Consider the following 20,688-nt stretch of genomic DNA (forward strand, 5'->3'; position numbering starts at 1 on the left):
TCCTGATAACATTTTATTTACTGTTAGTAATATTTCATCTGTAGATAATTTATTTTAATTTTCAATAATTAGTTTGATTGTTTTGGGTTATTTATATATTTTTTTAAATGGCCTTGGGATCAATGACTTATGCTGGATCCATTTCCATTGTGATCCCATTTAATACTACAGAATTAGCATGAATTATAATTTGGTACAAGAGTTTTTCAATTTTTTACCAAGAAAAAATAGCACTGTCGTACCTTTTTGAAAAATCGGAAACCCAGTGGAACATGAGCCAGTGTCAACGTAAACAGAATCTTCTGTGGCTTTTGATCCCTAAGAAGAGCATTAACCTTCCAGAAAATAATTGTATATTAATTTTCTAATATACTTTTTGTATCAGTTCCGTTCGTTTTCATGATCTCAGATTTTGTCATTCAATAGAAACTATGTGATGAACGCACACATACACAAATCATTAGAAAAAACTATTCTATTAACTGTTTTGTAACAAGCCGTGGTGTCTATTCATTCATATGACTAAGGTTCATGTTGAATGACTGCCAATACAGAACATAGATACTCCTTTAACTGGGTTTTGCAAATTCCCGCTATTATTACTATTAACTTTGTATTTTACCTCTATAGCGATGTTGCATATTACTAATAATATATCTAATTTCAAAAAAGTTGTGACACTGTGTAAAATGTAATGAAATCAAGAATGCAATGATATCGTAATCTCTTATAGCCATATTTTATTCACAACAGAACACAGACCAGAAGTTGAACGTTAGACATTTTTCCATTTCATTTGAAAAAATTAACTCGTTTAGAAATTGATGGCTGTATCAATTTAATCTAAAAAATAAAAAAAGTAAAGACAGTGTTGACAAAAGATTGGAAAAATAAGCGCTACTAATGAAAAACAGCTGGAGGGTCTATAACGAAGTCACATAGCGGTGTGTAAAAAAACATGTTAAAGAGGCAGAGTCTCTCAGAAGCAAAGATGGTCAGTGCTTCACCAATCTGTGAACAACTACATCTAAAAATTGTGTAAGAATTTCAGAAAAATGTTCCATTAACATAAAATTGCAAAAACTTTGGCTACAGTACGGTATGTAATATCAAAAGATTCAGGGATTCTGGAGAAATTCAAGTGCCCAAGGGACAAGGCTGACAGTCAATTGTGGATGCTGGAGATCTATGGGCCCTCAGACTGAACTGTATTAATAATGGACACGATTCGGCTGTGCAAATCACTGCATGGGCTCAGGAATACATCCAAAAATTATTGTGAACACCGTTCGCCGTGCAGTACATAAATGCAAGTTAAAGTGCGATCATGCAAAAAAGAAACCATATGTCAACAGAATCCAGGAACGCTGCCATCTTCTCTGTGCTAAATCGCATTTAAAATGGTCTGATGTAAAATGAAAAACTGTTCTGTGCTCAGATGAATCAAAATTTTTAATTTTTTATGGAAACCACAGATGCTTTGTCCTATGGACTGAAGAGGAGAAAGACCATCCAGCTTATCAGTGCATAGTTCCTGTATCTCTGAAAACACAGAAACTTCTGGTCAGACTGTCCCCAGCAGACTGCTCAGTGTAACACAGGTTTTTTCATCTTTCCACACAGCGCCCGCAGTGAGGCAGCACCAGCTACCTTAAGTAGTTGTTCCAAGTTCTGTAACTGGAGGTAAGCGAACGGCCAATCCCTTCCAGCTCTAATGGCCGCTCCTAGAACCCAAACCCAAAATCCGGGACCATAAAAACACATCTTAGCACTATACATCCTGGTGCCTGCTTCTCTGGATCCTACATCACCAAGGCTTGACACCTCAGTGACACACATCTCCCATCCAGGACCTGTCCAGCTGCCACCTTACAATTGTTCATTTGTTTTCTAAATGTAAACTTGATGACTTTCTAATGAGTTTTCAATGCAAATTTCCTATCGTTTTGCTGGTGCACCGTGTGTGTAATTTCCTTGCCTATGCATGAGCCCAGCAAAATCTGAGATCGATCCGACAGAGCTTGCCTACTGGTACTGTCGTCTCGCTCTGATTTGCCCCTCACTTCTTTTAGTAACAGGAATAACAGTAGGAAGAGGGAGGAGGATATACAGGGCAGATCAGTGGAGTGGGGGGGGTGAGCATCCAAATAGCAGATCACACATTAGACTGCGAAAATCATGCACAGGGCACAAGTAGGCTGTGTAAAGAGAGTGTAGGGAGCAGAAAGGACTGTTTGTCTCAGCACAGCTGTAGAAGAGAAAGTCACTTCAGGAATGAAGCTGTGCTGATACATGATCGCTAGTGAAGACAGCAGCACGGTGCACACACAACCAACTTCCAATATGCAAAACTGGTAGTGTGTATAGTGTTTAAATGTAAAGGTCACTTAATTCTCAATATAGCTTATGTCCCTTTTAGTAGAAAGTTGAACTTGTGCTCATTTTATTGCTTTTCTAATATCATGTCATAATTGGCTTGGCAGTATACTGCTTCTAACAATTATATACTTTGCTCATACAGAACCACTTGACACAAGAGGAGCTGTTTATTGCTGTAGAGATGTTGTCTGCTGTTGCACTGGTGAATGAAGCTTTGGAGACAAATGATGTCCCCTCTGTCCAGAATCACCTTATCAGTCCCTCCATGGGTCTCAATAATCTGGAAGAAGACAATATACAGCGGTACGTATCAGCTTTTATGTCCAGGACTTGTCATTCGATCATTTTGACTGGATATCCCATTATTATGGCCATAGACATTGGATATACAGGTGCATCTCACTAAATTAATATAATCAAAAAGTTAATTTATTTCAGTTCTTCAATACAAAAAGTGAAACTCATATATTATATAGAGTCATTACAAAAAGAGTGATCTATTTGAAGTGTTTATTTCTGTTAATGTTGATGATTGTGGCTTACAGCCAATGAAAACGCAAAAGTCATTATCTCAGTAAATTAAAATAATTACCAAAAAACATCTGCAAAGGCTTTCTAAGTGTTTAAAAAGGTCCCTTAGTCTGTTTCAGTAGGCTCCACAATCATGGGGAAGACTGCTGACTTGACAGATGTCCAGAAGGCAGTCATTGACACACTCCACAAGGTCCCAGAGTTCCAATTTTCATTTGGAAATCAAGGTCCCAGAGTCTGGAGGAAGAGTGGAGAGGCCACAATCCAAGCTGCTTGAGGTCTAGTGTGAGGTTTCCACAATCAGTGATGGTTTGGGGAGCCATGTCATCTGCTGGTGTAGGTCCACTGTGTTTTATCAAGACCAAAGTCAGCGCAGCCGTCTACCAGGAAATTTTAGAGCACATCATGCTTCCCTCTGCCAACAAGCTTTTTGGAGATGGAAATGTCATTCTCCAGCAGGACTTGGCGCCAGTCCACACTGCCAAAAGTACCAATACCTGGTTTAAAAACAACAGTATCACTGTGCTTGATTGGCCAGCAAACTCGCCTGACCTTATTGTCAAGAGGAAGATGAGAGACACCAGACCCAACAATGCAGACGAGCTGAAGGCGGCTATCAAAGCAACCTGGGCTTCCATAACACCTCAGCAGTGCCACAGGCTGATCGCCTCCATGCCACGCCGCATTGATGCAGTAATTGATGCAAAAGGAGCCCCGACCAAGTATTGAGTGCATTTACTGAACATACATTTCAGTAGGCCAACATTTCCGATTTTAAAAACATTTTTCAAGCTGTTGTTATAAAGTATTCTAATTTACGGAGATAATGACTTTTGTGTTTTCATTGGCTGTAAGTCATAATCATCAACATTAAGAGAAATAAACACTTGAAATAGATCACTCTGTTTGTAATGACTATATAATATATGAGTTTCATTTTTTTGTATTGAAGAACTGAAATAAATTAACTTTTTGCTGATATTCTAATTTGTACCTCCAGATTAAGGGCATTGAAATTCAACATGCCCTATCCTGATTCTGTCTGGGAGGTCCTTATACACATTGGAGATTTTGCTGAACCTACATCATTGACATTTCTTCAATGTGCAATGGGACCTTTACTGTATTGATGGTTAATAGGTTGTCTACACTTTTTCTCCAGAGATGATAATGCTTTTGCAGTCTGAAGTTCTGAGTTTGTTCATTGCCTCTATACTAAAACGCTCTTAATTTTTAGTTATGTCAGTACACTGGTATCCAGTAAGAAGCAGGCTGCCACACAGGGACACAGCTATTTAGGCTGGAATGAAATTCAGAACTACGTTGATGTAGTCAATAGTGAAATCCATGAAGAAAATGAGCGTAAGTAATAAATGTCATTACCCTCCATACTACAGACCTGCTGATTACTTACCGGATCATATACATAGATATTTAATATTATTATTATATTTTAGGGATTATTGCCATTGGGATCATTAATGAAGCCCTTGAACAGAGCGTTCCTGACAATACACTGCAAGCTCTTTTGGCGCCAAGTGCCAAACTTCATGCAGTTTCACCAGAAAACACTTGGCATTACCACGATGTTCTCCAGCTGGCCAAGATTCAGAAATGCAAGGTGGGTGTTTTGTTTTATGATCGCCTTGCAGACAGAAACCATTTTGTATAAAACATAATTAAAGGGGTAATCCAGACCCTCTCACATGTGGGTGGGTGAACCGGGCAGCTGACTCCACATCTACTGATATCTTCTGGCTCCTGTACTTCTGCGATACCTGTCGCTCATGCATGCAAGCTGGGAAATATCTGTAGACCAGGGCTTCCAACTTGATTTTTTTTTCTGGACAGCTTATCAAAAAAATCACATACTGCCAATATTTTCTACAGATTAGTGTTGAGCGAGTATGTTCTATTAACCCTTTCGCCGAGTATGCTCGGCCGAGCTCCGAGTATTTACAACTGCTCGGTGATATGGTTGAATCCCTCCCGTGTGCATGATTTGCAACTGTTTGACAGTTTTATTACATGTAAGGAATGTCTATTTCTTACACATTCCTCCCATGTAATAAAACTGTCAAACAGTTGCAAAACATGCACACGGGAGCGATTCAACCATATCACCGAGCAGCTATAAATACTCGGAGCTCGGCCCGAGCATACTCGGACAGAACATACTCGCTCAACCCTAATTACAGATGCATGGGAAAACCATATTTATCAAACTTTTTTTTTTTTAGTTATGTGAAAAAAGGGCCCTATTATTTATGATCAGTCCAGGCAATTTTGCACATTTGGCAACCATGTCACCGACCTTCTTACTTCCCAAAGAGGAAATGTTTGGAGACTGAATACCCTTCTAGTACGATATGTCCCAATTGGCAATATCATGTTAAAACTGTATATATTATAGGATGTCTTGGCAATCCTTGGGTAAGTCATTGTATATAGGGAAGTAATGTATATATTACATTGTAATAATGGTGTGTAGTAGACCCATCCTTGAAAGCTCCAACATATGATTTATGTAGCTTGTTTATGTGGATTTTATACCTATTAGATGATAGTCCACCATTGTAGGACTTGCAGAAAACCATGTGAGCATAACTTCTGCAATAATTGTGCAAGGACATTCTTTTTATAATAAGACCATACAATAGCTATTGTAAGAAAAAGTCTCCAGATGTTGAGACCTAAGAGCTCAGGGGCGGTGTCTAAATTAGGAAGGGTTTGATTTTTTGAAGCATTATTCCCCGCAGAACAGTATCACTGTATAAATGGTAGATACTGGTTCAGTTTTTTTTTGGACATATTTTTTGGAAGATATTTTACTATGTTTCAGATATTACAAGTAGGTTATTGTTGGCCTTTCTTGGTGTAGACAGATTCAGTCACATCAGTAGTATCTGGTAGTCTATGAGATGTGTATGCTTTGAGCAGAGTCAGAGGATTTGGGTAACCTGGGAGTTTTGGTAAAATTCTGGTTACACTATTCAAAAAATACATAAAATTGGTCACGTTCAGAAAATATCAAGGATAATTTTTCTATATCTAAACAGAGCCTGAAATGTGTATCAGGGTGAAAAAAGTATTTTGTGCCACCAGGCCCTAACCCATGGATCAATAGCACTACCTTCCACCAGTCAAGTATTGAACTTTGATATCTTGCTCCTTTTGTCCTCTTTTTGTTTCTGCATTTTTCTGAGATTCAGTATAAAATTTTTCAAATTCTTGTATTTTTTTTTTTTTTACTTTCTATTTTTAATACATTTTTTTTCCCGGGTTGTTTAAATAACAATTTTATAACCCTAGCCTTATCTCTAACCCTACCCCTATACCATTATTTAGGATTGGGGAAAAAGTGTAGTGTTTTGGATTTATTTATTTTTTGCAGAGGACATATTTTTTTCAATTTTGGACAGCTCATCCAACGTATCTGTCACCCAAATTTACAAGTGAAAGGATAAGTAGAGAACACAGTGCAGCGTGTGTGTAGTGCACATGATACCATGCAGTCTTGCTCAGCTTCTGTCATCTTTGTCTTCTGCTTATGCAGAACAAAGCGCTCAATGAGAAGTTATTTTTGACTACTGCGCTTTGCATAAGAACTGGTGGCAGTAACTCAGATGACAAATCAGCCGCTGGCTACTTGAATCTTAGCCTCTCCAAAAAGTGGAGCCTGCCGGAGCTCCTCTGTGGCGCTCCCCAAAGTTTTAATACTTTATTATACCTGTGCTGGTATTGTAGAGGAAATAAAACACTTATAGATTCCTCTACCGTATAAAACTGATCGCTGAAGGTTCAGCCAGTGAAACTCCCCATGATCAGCCTGTTTAGTAGAGAGCCTTTAAAGTTATCCTGACAGCTGATGCATTCTGCCCAATCAATCGGTAGCATGTATCAGGCATTGGCTGTATGATCTCAGCCAGGCATGTTTGACTCTGAAACACTGCTGCGTTTCAACGAAAATCATACTTTAAAAGCCACCGGGTGACCACACAGCACTGGGGACTAGGTAGGTCCCAGGCGACTCCTCCCCGCCTGCTGCTTTGGATTGACAGGTCTCTCCTTATACGCGCACGTAGGCAGAAACAGGTCAGGGCAGTGGGCAGGAAGAAGCTGAATGTCCAATTGGATTGAACAGCATGTATCAGCTGTTAGGTTCACTTTGAAGAGGTTGTCCACTTCTTTTACATTGATGGGCTATCCTTGAGATAGGTCATCAATGTCTGATCGGCCGTAGTCCGACTCCCGGCACCCCCGCCGAGCTGTTCTCAGTCCCAGTGGTGGCAGCCGCCAGCCTAAAGTACTTACTTGCCGAGCTTGACCGTCTACTTGTAGTGGCTGCCGTGGGGTACTGCACACCTGCCTCCTTAGAGTGTTTAGGTAACAGTATCCTTGTTTTTCTTCTTGTTTTTCACTTAACATCTCATGTGAATTACTGAAGATCTAGTATTCACATTTTTGCTATAAAAGGACCAAGGAGAACTTCTTGCTTTCTCAGAACTGAACAGATGGGCAGCGTATATATCTATTATCACGATGAACGTCATACGGTACATTTTATGTTCATAACGGAAGGAAAATTCCGTAACTGTCTCCATAACATGACTATCGAGCTCCATGGAAACAAGGACCTATTATTGGCTCCGGAGATGTGTTTACTTGCTGGAGTAATGACGAGAAGTGTTGAGGACCCCATGTATATTGCCAGCGTAATTAAAATAAATATAGTCGCTGTGGTAGGATATCACGATGTATCTTTTGGGACGTATATTGTATAATGGTTCACATCTGTTGTGTTCACACATGCAGATGTTTCTTTCCTTTTCTGAAGATGCTGTTTTTCTTACATTTTATGGCCGGTTAACCCTTATTTTGGGTTCTGCTGCCATCTGCTGTTTTCTAGGAACGTAAACCTATGAGACTAAAATCTCATATCTTACAAATGCCGCACTATAGTCATCAGAATATGTCATTAACCTTAAAGATGGTTTTCCATCTGTCATACGTGGATTAAAAAAAATTTTTTTGCACAATATGACTAAAAATAATGATTGCAAACTCCTGTGTTGTATGTAATTAGCTGTTTTCCTTTTCAGGCTTTTAAGGGGCTTTCACAAGGGATTACTTTAAAAAAAAAAAAAAAAAAATGTCTCACATTGATAAAAAATAAGGTAGCAATCATCAATCCCCCGCAGCTCTCATACCAACGCTTCCGGTCCCTTCTCATTTCCAGTTACTGGTTTTGTTTATACACAACCGATATTGTCAGAAATGCCTCCGCAGCCATTGGCTGAGATTGGTGGTCTACGGTGCCAGTCATTGACTAAGCAACATTGCCAGTGCGGCGATATGGGACCAGACAGCACAGACCAGCAAGGACCAGTTGAGCACCGAATTGTGAGATGAGGGGGATCCGAGAAGTTGAGTTTTGCTATCTTTCTGTAAGCAGTCTGCGCCATTAAAAAAAAAAATAAAAAAGTTTTTTTTTACTTTGTATATATAAACTAGTGAGCGGCTTCCAAGCGGAAAGCAGCTTGAAGAATGGACATCGTTTTAGTTCTTTTAACCACTTCATGTCTTTGTAAACCTGGAGAGGCTAAAAGAATTTGGAAAGACTGAACACATGAACAGCAAGTGGTTTTGACATAGAAATGCTTATGTTCATTCTTCTTTATATTTGAGCGCTTTTTCATGCGGGTTACACTGCCTATGTACCTGAAATGACGTTCATCAAAGCTTTCATGGCTAAAAAGTGGCGTGAAAGCTTTCAAAAGTTGCACAATTTTGGCACAACGCAAAGCTCAGCCATCATTTTTTGAGTTTTGGCATTTTCACACCAGTTTCTCCCAGTTCTGCCAAAACGGGCATAGCTGTGGTTTAACAGGGGTGCAGCAGGGCTGTGACGCCATAGCTCTTCTAATTCATCACTAGCTGTGGCACCCTCTACTCCAGAAGTCTTACTCCAGTCCAGTAAGTTTTCCGACATGGTGCATGCCACTTCTCCGACACTTCAGATTCATGAAGAGGTGTATGAATGAGGAGCGTCTGACACCACCTCGTCAAGACCGGAGAAAAAATCGCTGGTCTTGATGATTGGGGCCTTAGTGTGCACATAGCCGAAGACTGCATGCAACAATGGGGGCGTCAGCCGCAGGGAAAAAAACTTCTAATTAACTTGGTGAATTGTGGGAAAAACACCAAAGTAAGGGCAAACGTCAGCAGAACCCTCCACCAAAGAAGAGTGCAGATGGATGACATTTTTCCCCAATAAAATATGTGAAACAAATGCAAGATAAAAGGTCCCAAATCGAGTCGCTATTAATCAAACATAGAGGAAAAAAAGATCAAATTCTCATAAATAAACTTTTATTACAATATAAAATAGTTTGTAGAGTAGATATAACATCGAATGAATATAATTGCCGTCAATAAATGATAACTGTCAGCATAGTATATCACATTTACAGACCCCTTTTTATCTCGTTGCAATGCACAAGTATCTTACCTGCACTTTTTTATTTTTTGCATGTGACTCTTATAATGCAGGAATCCAGTGTTGGTAATTTGAGCATGTCCGCTCCTGTCACCTTAGGCTCTGAACATCGCTGATCGATTGTTACACTGCAAAAAACATGTAGTTCTCAACCTTTCCATCTGCCCACTTGTTATGGTAAACCGATTTTATTTTTTCTTAAAGGGAAGGCTTTTTTTTTTTTTTTACTGACTAGAACGAAACACATACTTTTTTTTTTTTTTTCCCTTAATTTTTTTGTTTTCTGTTTGCACAATTTTTGTTGTATTTTTTTCATGGTTTTGAGAACATCCATGTAGCCAAAGCAGCTGCAACTTTGCCAGAGATTTGCTTTACATCAGGCATCAAGACATACAAAAAAATACAAAATACTTATTGACTTTTATGGATAAGTGTTGTGGGCATGCTCTGTGACATGTGCAGAGGTCACTGTGCAGGGAGAGGAAGGAGGAGCATTGTCTTTTGACTGGTTGCATGGTAATGTAGATTATTCCTTCAGTTTTATGTCAGAGCTATTGTTGTTCCCGACATTTCCCCCCATTGTACAAAATAAAAAGAGAATAAAAATCACAGGACGTGTAAACCAGTTGTAAAAGCTCGGAGGTTAGTTGTAACCGTTGCATTGTTCCATGATAATCATGGCAAAAATAATAGTAAAGAGACACAGGTACAATCTGCCATGTTGATCCAGAAGATTACAAAAACCCCATGAAGCACATGCTAATTGCACTATATTGGGGAAAAAGATGAGGTTAGCCGTAAATTTACCTGTAATTTTTTGATTTTTTTTTTTTTTCTTTTTAATTTTATTAACAAAAAGACATCCAGGCTTTTCTTTAGACTTCTTTGATGAATTAACCATGACAATATGTAAGGGATCCATAGTATCACTGCTCTTAAAGAGTAACCGTCGTTTTAATGTTTATTCCATAAATCAATAATCCACGTGAAAATAAGAAACTTTGTAATCTACAAATGCTTCTCACAAAATAAGAATATCATCAAAAAGTTAATTTATTTCAGTTCTTCAATACAAAAAGTGAAACTCATATATTATATGTCCACACTGCCAAAAGTACCAATACCTGGTTTAAAAACAACAGTATCACTGTGCTGGATTGGCCAGCAAACTCGCCTGACCTTAACCCCATAGAGAATCTATGGGGTATTGTCAAGAGGAAGATCAGAGACACCAGACCCAACAATGCAGATGAGCTGAAGGCTGCTATCAAAGCAACCTGGGCTTCCATAACACCTCAGCAGTGCCACAGGCTGATCGCCTCCATGTCACGCAGCATTGATGCAGTAATTGATGCAGAAGGAGCCCCGACCATTTCCGGTGACTACCTCTTGAAGCTCATCAAGAGAATGCCAAGAGTGTGCAAAGCAGTCATCAAAGCAAAAGGTGGCTACTTTGAAGAACCTAGAATATAAGACATATTTTCAGTTGTTTCACACTTTTTTGTTAAGTATATAATTCCACATGTGTTAATTCATAGTTTTGATGCCTTCAGTGTGAATGTACAACTTTCAAAGTCATGAAAATACAGAAAAATCTTTAAATGAGAAGGTGTATCCAAACTTTTGGTCTGTACTGGATATATATATATATATATATTTATGTAATGTGGTGTCAGTGTATTAATGTACTCACCTACCTCCATCTTCTCTGATATCCAGCTGTGTTCTGCTCCTCTTCTCAGTGACGTCACCGCTCTGCAGACTCTCCTGGTCACGCTGCGCTCTGCATGACCCAGAAGTAACTTTTACAATATAAGTCTATGGAGCTTTGTTCCATTGCTCCATAGACTTAAATTGTAAAAAAGACTTCTGGCTCACACATAAAGCACAGTGTGATCCGGACAATCTGAAGAGTGGGGACGTCACTGAGAAGAGGGTCGGAACGGTGCTGGATCCCGGAGAGAGCGGCGTTAGGTGAGTATAGTAATAAACTCACACTACATTACATACACATATATACAGATTTTGAGAAAAAAAAAATAAGGGAGGGCTCTTTTAAAGAGGTTGTCCAGGCATGCTGTCCTTCTCCATCTCATCAGGCATGGAGACACATCACTGCACACTGGACGGTGCATTTGCCAAAGCAGCAGTCTGACATTCAGTAAGTATTGCACATGTTTCCCTTTTAATTAGAATCCGATCCAAGCATAAAGCTCGCTGAGCACGGGAAAGCTGCCTCTGTCATTGTGACAGCTAGCACGCTGTAGTGTCTCTCCACACTTCATGGCCGACCAGGCAGAGTTTGCTGACACAGCCTGTTTGGTAGTTACAGACGCCAAATAGAGAGGACTTGTCACCAGGACAGACGTGCCCAGCTACTTGGTTCACACGGTTTCCCTGCAGAATTAGTTGTGTTTTTTTCCTTATTTTTTAAATTTCAAGCTGCCTCCCCGAGTATTCCAACTCTTTCTTTAAAATCCACTATACCATTTCAGAGATATGGGTCTTTTTATTTATTTGCCCAACATGATAATTTTTATGGTCTTTACTTTACCTGAGGGCCACTTTTTAATTTTACCTATATCTGTAGAATACTCAGTGGAGCAGCAGGGATAAAGTAAGAGCAGAAACTGCCCATAGATACAACTTCAGCAATATAATGTCCAATTTTTTGTGCAAAATGCACTGGAAACACTACTTGCTTTATTTGCACAATCTATGAACTACACCATATGGAGAAAAGTATGATGACATCTACACATTACACATTACATTTCTAAATCTTTAGGCATTAATATGGAGTTGGTCCTTCCTTCACAGCTAAAGCAGCTTCTCAGAAGACCTATATGGACCTTGCTTTGAGCACTGGGGCACAGTCATGGGGAACAGGAAAGGGCCTTCCCAAAACTGTTGCCACAGAGTCAGAAGCTACAATTGTCTAAAATGTATTGGTATGCTGAAGCATCAGGATAGAGATGGTGGCTCGGTCTTTGGCCGCATTGCCCCTGCGCCATAGCTGCACCGTCTGGCCTTACCTTTAAGATTTCCCTTCACTGGCACTAAGGAGCTTAGGCCGACTGCTGTTAAAAAATAGCCCCATAGCCTTATATCTTCTTCTTAAAATTTTATAGTTGACACAATGCAGTCAGGCGGGCGACTTTTTGGCTCTCGCCAAGCCCAGACTCGTCCATCAGATGCCAGATAGAGAATCACAATTTGACACGACAAAGAACGTTTTCACTGCTCCAGAGTCCAGTAGTTGCTGATTTACACCACTCCATCTGACGCTTGCCATTGTGCTTGGTGATATAAGGCTTTGTGCAACTGCTCGGCCATAGAAACCCATGTCATGAAGCTCTCAACGTGTAGTTCTTGTGCTGACACTAATGCCCAAGGAGCTTTGGACTCAGCAGTTATGGAGTCGGCAGAGTGTTGGTGACTTTTTTTGTACCCGGTGACCTGCTCTACAACTTGGTCTCTACTTTGTGCCTGAGTTTCTGTGGTTCCTGCCACTTTTCCATAATATCACTTGCAGGTGATTGGGGAATATTTAGGAAGGATGAAATGTCCTGAACTGACCTGTTACACCGGTGGCAGGACCACGCTGGTATAGGTGAGATCTTTACCACCAGACATCACACGTTATGAAAGGGAGACGGCATGGCGAGAAGCCGGATGTTATACACCCGAGATTGAGACTGAATGAAAATCCTGAATTATGTGATTAAGATGTGTCCCAATACTTTTGTTCATATAGTGGATATTCTTTCAGCATGGCACATAATCCAACAGTCGATACTCTGATGTCCAATGGCTGATACTTGTAAAGTGCTACTGAGCCCGAGTAGTTTTCTTGTATTGCAACATTCCCCATTTATTTTCATCAATTCCACAACTGACCAGCAGATGGCACAATAATATTGGTTACCGTATACGAGCGGGCTGGCCAGGGCTAGGAAGCGAGCAGCGTCATGTGCGTTTCTTTCTGCAGTTTAATAATTTTAGCATATTTGTTGGAAGACTTTGTAATTTCAGACATAAGAAAATAAAGGAACGGATCTAGACAACTGTTCAAACTGCTGAAACATAACGCGATGAGATAGCTCACATACGTGTCATCCATCTTGGTGTAATGGTATCTGACTTGGTGTATAATGAGGATGATGTTACTTGGAGTGAAGCACAGGGCGAATATAATCAGAATCAAGATGGTAATTTTTAGGTACAGATACCATTTCCGATTATGCGTCCCTAAGGTTTTTATGATTGAAACATAGCAAAATGTGATTACCGAGAATGGAATAAGATATCCGAACACAGTCAGCGATATGAAGAAAAAGAACTGGAAAGCATCAGCGGAGGTTTCATAGAAGTCACTGCAGGTGACTCGGGGCGGCTCCTGTAAATTGTATGTTTGTTGGTTTATGAAGAATGGTATCATGAACATAAAGACCGTGATCCATACAAAGGCGCATAGGAGGAGGGCACAGGTCTGCTTTGGTAAACTCCTGTATATGAAGGGATGGACTATAGCAATGTAGCGGCTGACGCTGATACACATGAGGAGGAGGATTGAGCAATACATGTTTCCATAGAAGAAAATTGTCATGATGCGACACATTGGTTCTCCAAATATCCAGTTGTTGCCATTCAGGTGGTACGCAGCCTTAAATGGCAGCATGAGGCAGAAAAGTAAATCAGAAATGGCAAGGTTGGTGTAGAATATTGCTGTGCAGACCGTTCTTTCTCTAGCGAAGAGCATTTTTAGGATTACGGCATTAGAAGGTATCCCGATGAGAGTGACTGTGATGTATATGGCTGGAATTAGTTTTGTACTAATAGAACTTTTAAAGTACGACAACGTAGAGTTGGAGACCGTAAAATAGGTGTCTTTCAGCTCCGTGTTATAGATAGAACTTGATACCGGCTGTTTTAGGATGTCATGATGACTTGATGTCTCTGAGGCTCTTGGTACTGAAGAAGGTCTTGAGGTTCCAAGTCCTGAAGAACGCTGTGGGATTCTGCGTCGTGAAGAAGGCTGTGAGGCTCTACGACCTGAAGAAGGCTGGTAGGCTTTATGTCCTGATGAAGGCAGGGAGTCTCTTTGTCCCGATGAAGGCTCCAAAGCTCCACAAGTTGATGTGTCCTCTGAGATGTCATCAATCTTCTCATACTTGTGTTTCTTCACCTGTAATCGAAAAGTCTTCGGGCCCACAGTATGAACTTCATTTTTCTCCATGCTTGAATCATTACCTAAAGGTTAAAACATACATATTTTTACTGTCGTTTTGGCCAATTATTAGTGTACTTAAACAGTAAATGCCAGAACTTAATTCAAAGGGTTTTAGTAGCTAGAAACTGTCATTTTACAGTAACTACATCCTTCAACTCAGATGTCCCATCTTGGAGTTAATGCAAATTTTATTAACACTTTCCATTTCATCAGCCATGACCGTAATCTGTGGCCACTGGTCGGAAGCTCTGAGAAACTCCTTTTACCTGCCGGCATCTGCAGCTCTTCTTTTGATTAGCTGTCCTGGCGTGATATCATCGTTGTGGTGTGATGCACATGTGACATTGCTCCAGGTTGTCTAATCAATAGAAGAGGAGGTAACAGGTGGTACTGCCGCTCCTGTACAGCGGCCACAGACCACTGTTATAGCCGATGGAATAAAACGTGTGAATCAACTTGCATCAACTCAATCATCACATTTATTTTTGCTTACTCCAATGGTCAGTGATCTCTGATCAATATTTGTGGTAGAGCGGTAACTGTAGCACAACCTGATCATTATGGTGAAACTGTAACAAGCTAATTATTAATTTTGTAAGATAGCGCCATCATATTCCATAGCGCTTTATTGACCTCTTCATCACTGTCCCCATTGGGGCTCACGGTCTAAATTTCCAATCAGTATGTCTATGGAGTATAAGAGAAACCTGAGAAGCTGGAGGAAATGTACGCAAATACGAGGAGATGTTCTCCTTGATGGAATATGAGCCCAGTGCTAACCACTGAGCCACCGTGCTGTCCATATACCATGATCTAAGGACAAATTTTAAACCTTTGCAAGTACACATTGAAGCTTTCCATTCAATGACAGAAACTTGAGATGTAGAAAACTGCAAGGAATTGAACACGGTCTAGTAGAGAGTGAATATCTCTTTAACCTAAGCTTGAGTTATATGGATGAAAAATATTGGTCCACATGGACAACTTATGTGAACCCCTCACTGTTCTGTCAGTCTGGCTTCCTAGAGGTCAGGCCACCACTAATCAAACATTCATGGTCTATGCTGAAGAACCTCTTCAAAATGTATATACACCTGTATTGTCGGAAGATCTGTGACCTGGGAATGATCACTAGAATTAATCATTCTAGGTACAAAGTTGGACTTGTATTCCTAATACACAATCCATCAACCTCTATGTGGGACAGTAACCCCTTCCATTTACATATAAAGTTTTCTTTCTAGTGCAGTCTACAAGGGGATAAAGTGCATTTGACTATTACAGCCTATAGTAAAACCAGATTTTCTTGTTTTTATGATTTTGCAATCTTACACTCCTTAGCTTATTGCTATCAGTCACGACTTGTGTGTTAGCGTGAAATCTGGGAGGATCAGATTTTATATACAGATATACATTTATCTACTTACTGGTTATGCTGTGGGCAGTCACAGACAGGAAGATCAGAGCCAGCAGGACTTCCATTTCCATTCTTAGGGGATTTTATTCCTTTTTTCTTTACTTCTCCTTGGTTCTGGATGTCCTGGAGAGCGGGCAGTGTAGTCTCCTCTGTGGCTTCATGCCATATGTCTTTTGTCAAACACTGCAGCTCAGTGGGCTGTGTAATGTGCTTCCTCCGCCTTAAACCCATAATGACGCATGCAAACATACATGACTGGACAAGGCGACAGGAAGAAATAAAGTTTTCAAGGTGTCTCTTAACTCTTTATGATCTGGCGCCTTCAGTTTAATGAATGCCGTTTGCCTGGTAAATATGTTTCAAGTAACAGCAAAATTATTGTAGGAAAAATATATTTCTTTGTACCGTGTTAACCAGTAGATAGGACAATATTTAGATTTGAGAGTCCTCAGTGGCTGATACCTTTTAATGGCTAACTGTAAAGATGGTAACAAGTTGCAAGCTTTCGAGACTACTCGGGTCTCTTCATCAGGCATAGAAATGATTGTAATCTGAAGTCTATGGACTGGATGCCATAGAAAGTAATAAATGGCAATACGCAGTAGTCTACTCATAGATGAGAAAGGAAACAGCAAAAAGTAGCATTTTATTTTTGCATTTCTTTAATTTGAACCCTTTGCAATTATTTTATTTTTTTTGCTCCTTCATGATTAGTCTACATATATATTTGCACAGAGCTGATGGAGTGGGCTGGATAGAAGCAACTTCACAACTATTACTTCCGATTCTATGGATTTAGTTTTCTTTTGGTAGGGGGCATCCACAGAGGTGATCAATTTCAAAATAAAATAAACATTGAAGATTTTCTGCAGCATTCCCTTCTATATTTGATTGTTTAACATGAAGATTTTGATGTGGATTTCGCAAAATGCATTACAAACGGAGAAATCCATGGTAAAAGTCCTCAGGATCAATTGACAGCATACAGAATTAAAATCTGCACACACGTCTAATCCCATGCAGATTTTTTTTGATCAGCGTGTAGATGAGATTTGGTAAAAATGAATCCACTTTGCTGGTCCTGTAACTTTGACAACATATGTTGAAGGGGCAGCACAGCAGCTCAGTGGTTAGCACTGTTGTTTTGCTTTCTAATCCCACCAAGGACAACATCAGCAGGGAAAATACACTTTAAATATCCGTCCTGGGACCAGAGACAACACTAGTCTGGCCAGTTGCAGGTCATTGACCGGTTTCTCGCTATGATAGAGACCGGTCATTCATCTACTGTGGCGCTTGGACAACCCCTTTACGTTACACTATCCATTAAAGTTAGTTTGTTTTATAAAATCACTGCTGCCATAAAAGTATATGAAGAGCATTCACTATCTTGCAGTATGGCCACGGTGAATTATAAAGGTGCGGTCTGAAATGTCTGACTGCAGCGTGAGCGCTCCCATTTACATTTTTCTTACTAATTTTCCAACTAGCTGTTCTTGTAATATAGAAAATTCCAGTATATCCTGCATTATTCCACAAGGGGTATGATGACATATTGACATGTGTGATTAAGCTTTCCCTTTACCCTGTACAAATATCCCGTTCACTTCCGTATTCCCTGTTATCTAAAAGATGTAGCAATGGCAGAGTGGCTTGTGGTTTCTTACCTGACTACATCAACCTGGGGCACATGCCCGTCCAGTCATAGAAAGCTACGTTTAAGGCCATGTTCACACGGTCAGTATTTGCACAGTTTTTTACCTCAGTATTTGTAAGCCAAAACCAGCAGTGGGTGATAAATACAGAAGTGGTGACGTGTTTCTATTATACTTTTCCTCCGATTGTTCCTCTCCTGGTTTTTCACTTACAAATACTGATGTGAAATACTGACCAAATACTGAACGTGTGAACGTGGCCTAAAGGACATTTCCTTCATGGGTTTCCCAAAGTGATAGCCATTAAAGTGTTATTTCTATCTCCGTTAGTGGTAATATGTTACTAGGCTATGCCAACACCTGATGATTATTGGGGACGCAGCCCCTGGCCCTGCCACCAATCCTGAGAAGGAAGGGGCCGCTGCGCTGCATCCCCTCAGCTTTTCCTCTCCGCAGGGGGGTTTCTCACCACCCGCTGCAGTGAACATCCAATCAAGTGAATGAGATCTGCTGCAGTTTCCTGGACAATCCCCTGTGCAGAGGAAAGCTGCTGCCCCTTCATTCTCAGCATTGGTGGCAGTAACAAAGGTTTAGCCGCCAATCATTGAATGATTATTAATATCTCCTAGCAATATACGATCACTTAGTACTAAGGTAGGAATACTGGGTGGCTCAGTGGTTAACATTGCAGTGCCGGGATCCTGGGTTTGAACCTGATTAGCATAATCTTCCCGATTCTCTTGCGAGGGAGAAAATACGCCAGTGTGAGCGTACCCTTAACTCTATGTTTGCATGGTTTCGTCCCACTTTCCAAAGACCTACTCATAGGGAATTTTGATTGTGAGCCCCAATAGGGGCATTGAGGATATCTGTAAGGTGCTGTGGACTATAATGGCGCTATGTAAGTAAAATAGTTAAATTCCTCTTTTAATGTTCTATGAGCATTAAAGAAAAATGAAAAGAAAAATAGGAAAAATTATATATATCAGCAGAAAAAAAATAAAATAAGACGGTCACAACCCTTCTTTATTCCAGGGCCAATGATGTGCAGTACTGACGTGACCGCTGCAGTTAGTCACTGGCTTTGGGGGCCACATACTGTGCTTCCTGACAACACTACTGTCGCTGCAGCGATCAGGTGCCAGTACGGCATACCATACCTCATGGAATGTAAAACAAAGGCGAGGGACCGCTGGAGCAATGGACCTGGCCATTTATTTGCAAGTGAAAATGAAACGTAAAAAAAACTGGTGCCTGGGAGAGCAAAGACATGACCGTTCTGCCCTACGTAGTGAACTGTTCATAGAAAAGATGTTTGGATTGATGATGATGATGATGATGATTATTTATTATTAGATGGATATTATTGTATATATTTTAATGGTTTTGAAATTTAATTAGAGGTTTAGTAAAGGAGGAAATTCTTCTTAAAGAGGACCTGTTACCTATTGAAAAATAGACAATTTTTGTACTACTTGTATTTCCACTGCTCTCCTGAGTATTTTGCTTATTCTATTCTTTAAATCCTTCATACGGATCCAGAGATTGGGGACTTTTTATTAAGTACTAATTGTTCTGGTCCCAGGAGGCGTGGCTCACAGGATCCTCGGGGGCGTGTCTTGGGCTCCTCTGCATTATTACCATGTGAGCCGCGCCCCCTTGCAAAGACCATAACAATAAGCACTAAATAAAAAGGTCCAGATCTCTGGAACGGTATGGCGGATTAAAAAATGAGTACTTAGGGGAGCAGACTGCAGACTTGCGTCACAAACGTGGACAACCCCTTTAAGGCGCTATACACATCTATATGTTTAGAGCTATAAATCAGTAGTATTTCACGATATTTGCCTTTGATATATGGTGCTGTTTAGGGATATGTCTGCTATTCTCTCCCATTGTATACTACATTATACAGTATGCTGAGGCATATCCTCCTAGGACGCTCTTCAGCATACACAGTGTGTATAGGGGTCCATGGACACACGTTCAGTGTGCAGACACCAAGAGTAAAGCAAAAAGTGTGGACAGGCCCCAAGTTGGATGAGAATACAGAATCGCAGTGACTGACTTCCTTGGTAAATGTAGCATTTATAAGTGCTTAGCAGACATGTAATTACTCTGGAGCAATCCTATACATAGGTGATTAGCTAATAATATCTGCAGGATTATTTCCTGGTAAATTCAGACACAAGTTTTCATGGCAATGGATTAGTCAGAATTAGAAATAAAGGTCTGCATTTTTTTCAGTAACAGCGCCACTCTTGACTGTAGTCTGTGTCTGGTATTACAGCCAGTCCAGGTTTCGAAGTAAATAGACCCAAACTGCAATAAGACAGCTCATAGGCAGGAGCAGCACTGTTTCTGGAAAAAATGAAAAGCAAAAACAGATCCTGTTTCTAATACTGAATAAAGAATTGGACAGATTTTATTTACATCATCTTTGTAATAAAAGAAAAAGCTTTTCATGGCATTTATTTTCTTGTGCAGTCGGATGTTCTGTGTTTGGGTTTCTTCTCTGACGATTTCTCATAGGCTTCTCTGTAGGACTTGGAAAAACGCATACGAAAAATTGCAAATGTCCCAAATATTACGATTTTAATTCACCCATAGATGGATCTTTAATTATGGAATTTTCACACTCGGCACTTATTGTACAGTAACCCTTCGCTTCCATCAGACAAGTTGGATTTTCCCTGCTGATTCCTAATGTCCTCACAAACAGCAGCAGTTGCAGAAGAGTTTGGCAGACGTTCACCTTCCTTCCTTTGTAGACAAAAACATTCACATTTCCCAAGGACGAGTAGATTTAGCCATTTTTAGCCACAATGTAATAAATTGTGACACATGACTCATTACAGTAATGGAGCATTTATACATGCTGATTTCAGCCCATCTATGCTCCTTGTTGGGATTGACCCTCTCAGGTAGGCATTAGGTAGTGTTCACACAGGCCATGCGGTTTGGTCCAAACAGG

The 20,688-nt window shown here is 40.2% G+C and overlaps 2 protein-coding genes across 5 annotated transcripts in view; one reads left to right on the forward strand and one right to left on the reverse strand.

Annotated features, from left to right (window-relative positions):
* IQGAP2 (IQ motif containing GTPase activating protein 2) overlaps positions 1 to 20,688 on the forward strand; it is a 366,951-nt gene that overhangs the window by 257,852 nt on the left and 88,411 nt on the right. For all 4 annotated transcript variants that reach the window (XM_073680151.1, XM_073680154.1, XM_073680153.1 and 1 more), the window contains 3 exons: positions 2,522 to 2,682; positions 4,148 to 4,272; positions 4,368 to 4,531. In XM_073680151.1, the coding sequence (XP_073536252.1) occupies positions 2,522 to 2,682; positions 4,148 to 4,272; positions 4,368 to 4,531 (450 nt within the window). The remainder of the gene's footprint in view (positions 1 to 2,521; positions 2,683 to 4,147; positions 4,273 to 4,367; positions 4,532 to 20,688) is intronic.
* Positions 9,611 to 16,317, reverse strand: F2RL2 (coagulation factor II thrombin receptor like 2). Its single transcript, XM_073680155.1, has 2 exons — positions 16,070 to 16,317; positions 9,611 to 14,662 (listed from the first exon to the last, which is right to left on the reverse strand). The coding sequence occupies exons 1-2, from the start codon at positions 16,128 to 16,130 to the stop codon at positions 13,362 to 13,364; spliced, it is 1,362 nt and encodes a 453-aa protein (XP_073536256.1). The 5' UTR covers positions 16,131 to 16,317; the 3' UTR covers positions 9,611 to 13,361.

The sequence above is a fragment of the Phyllobates terribilis genome, unplaced genomic scaffold (assembly GCF_046119375.1).
Source record: "Phyllobates terribilis strain yellow unplaced genomic scaffold, ASM4611937v1 Scaffold_1__5_contigs__length_1240528914, whole genome shotgun sequence".
NCBI classification, from domain to species: domain Eukaryota; kingdom Metazoa; phylum Chordata; class Amphibia; order Anura; family Dendrobatidae; genus Phyllobates; species Phyllobates terribilis.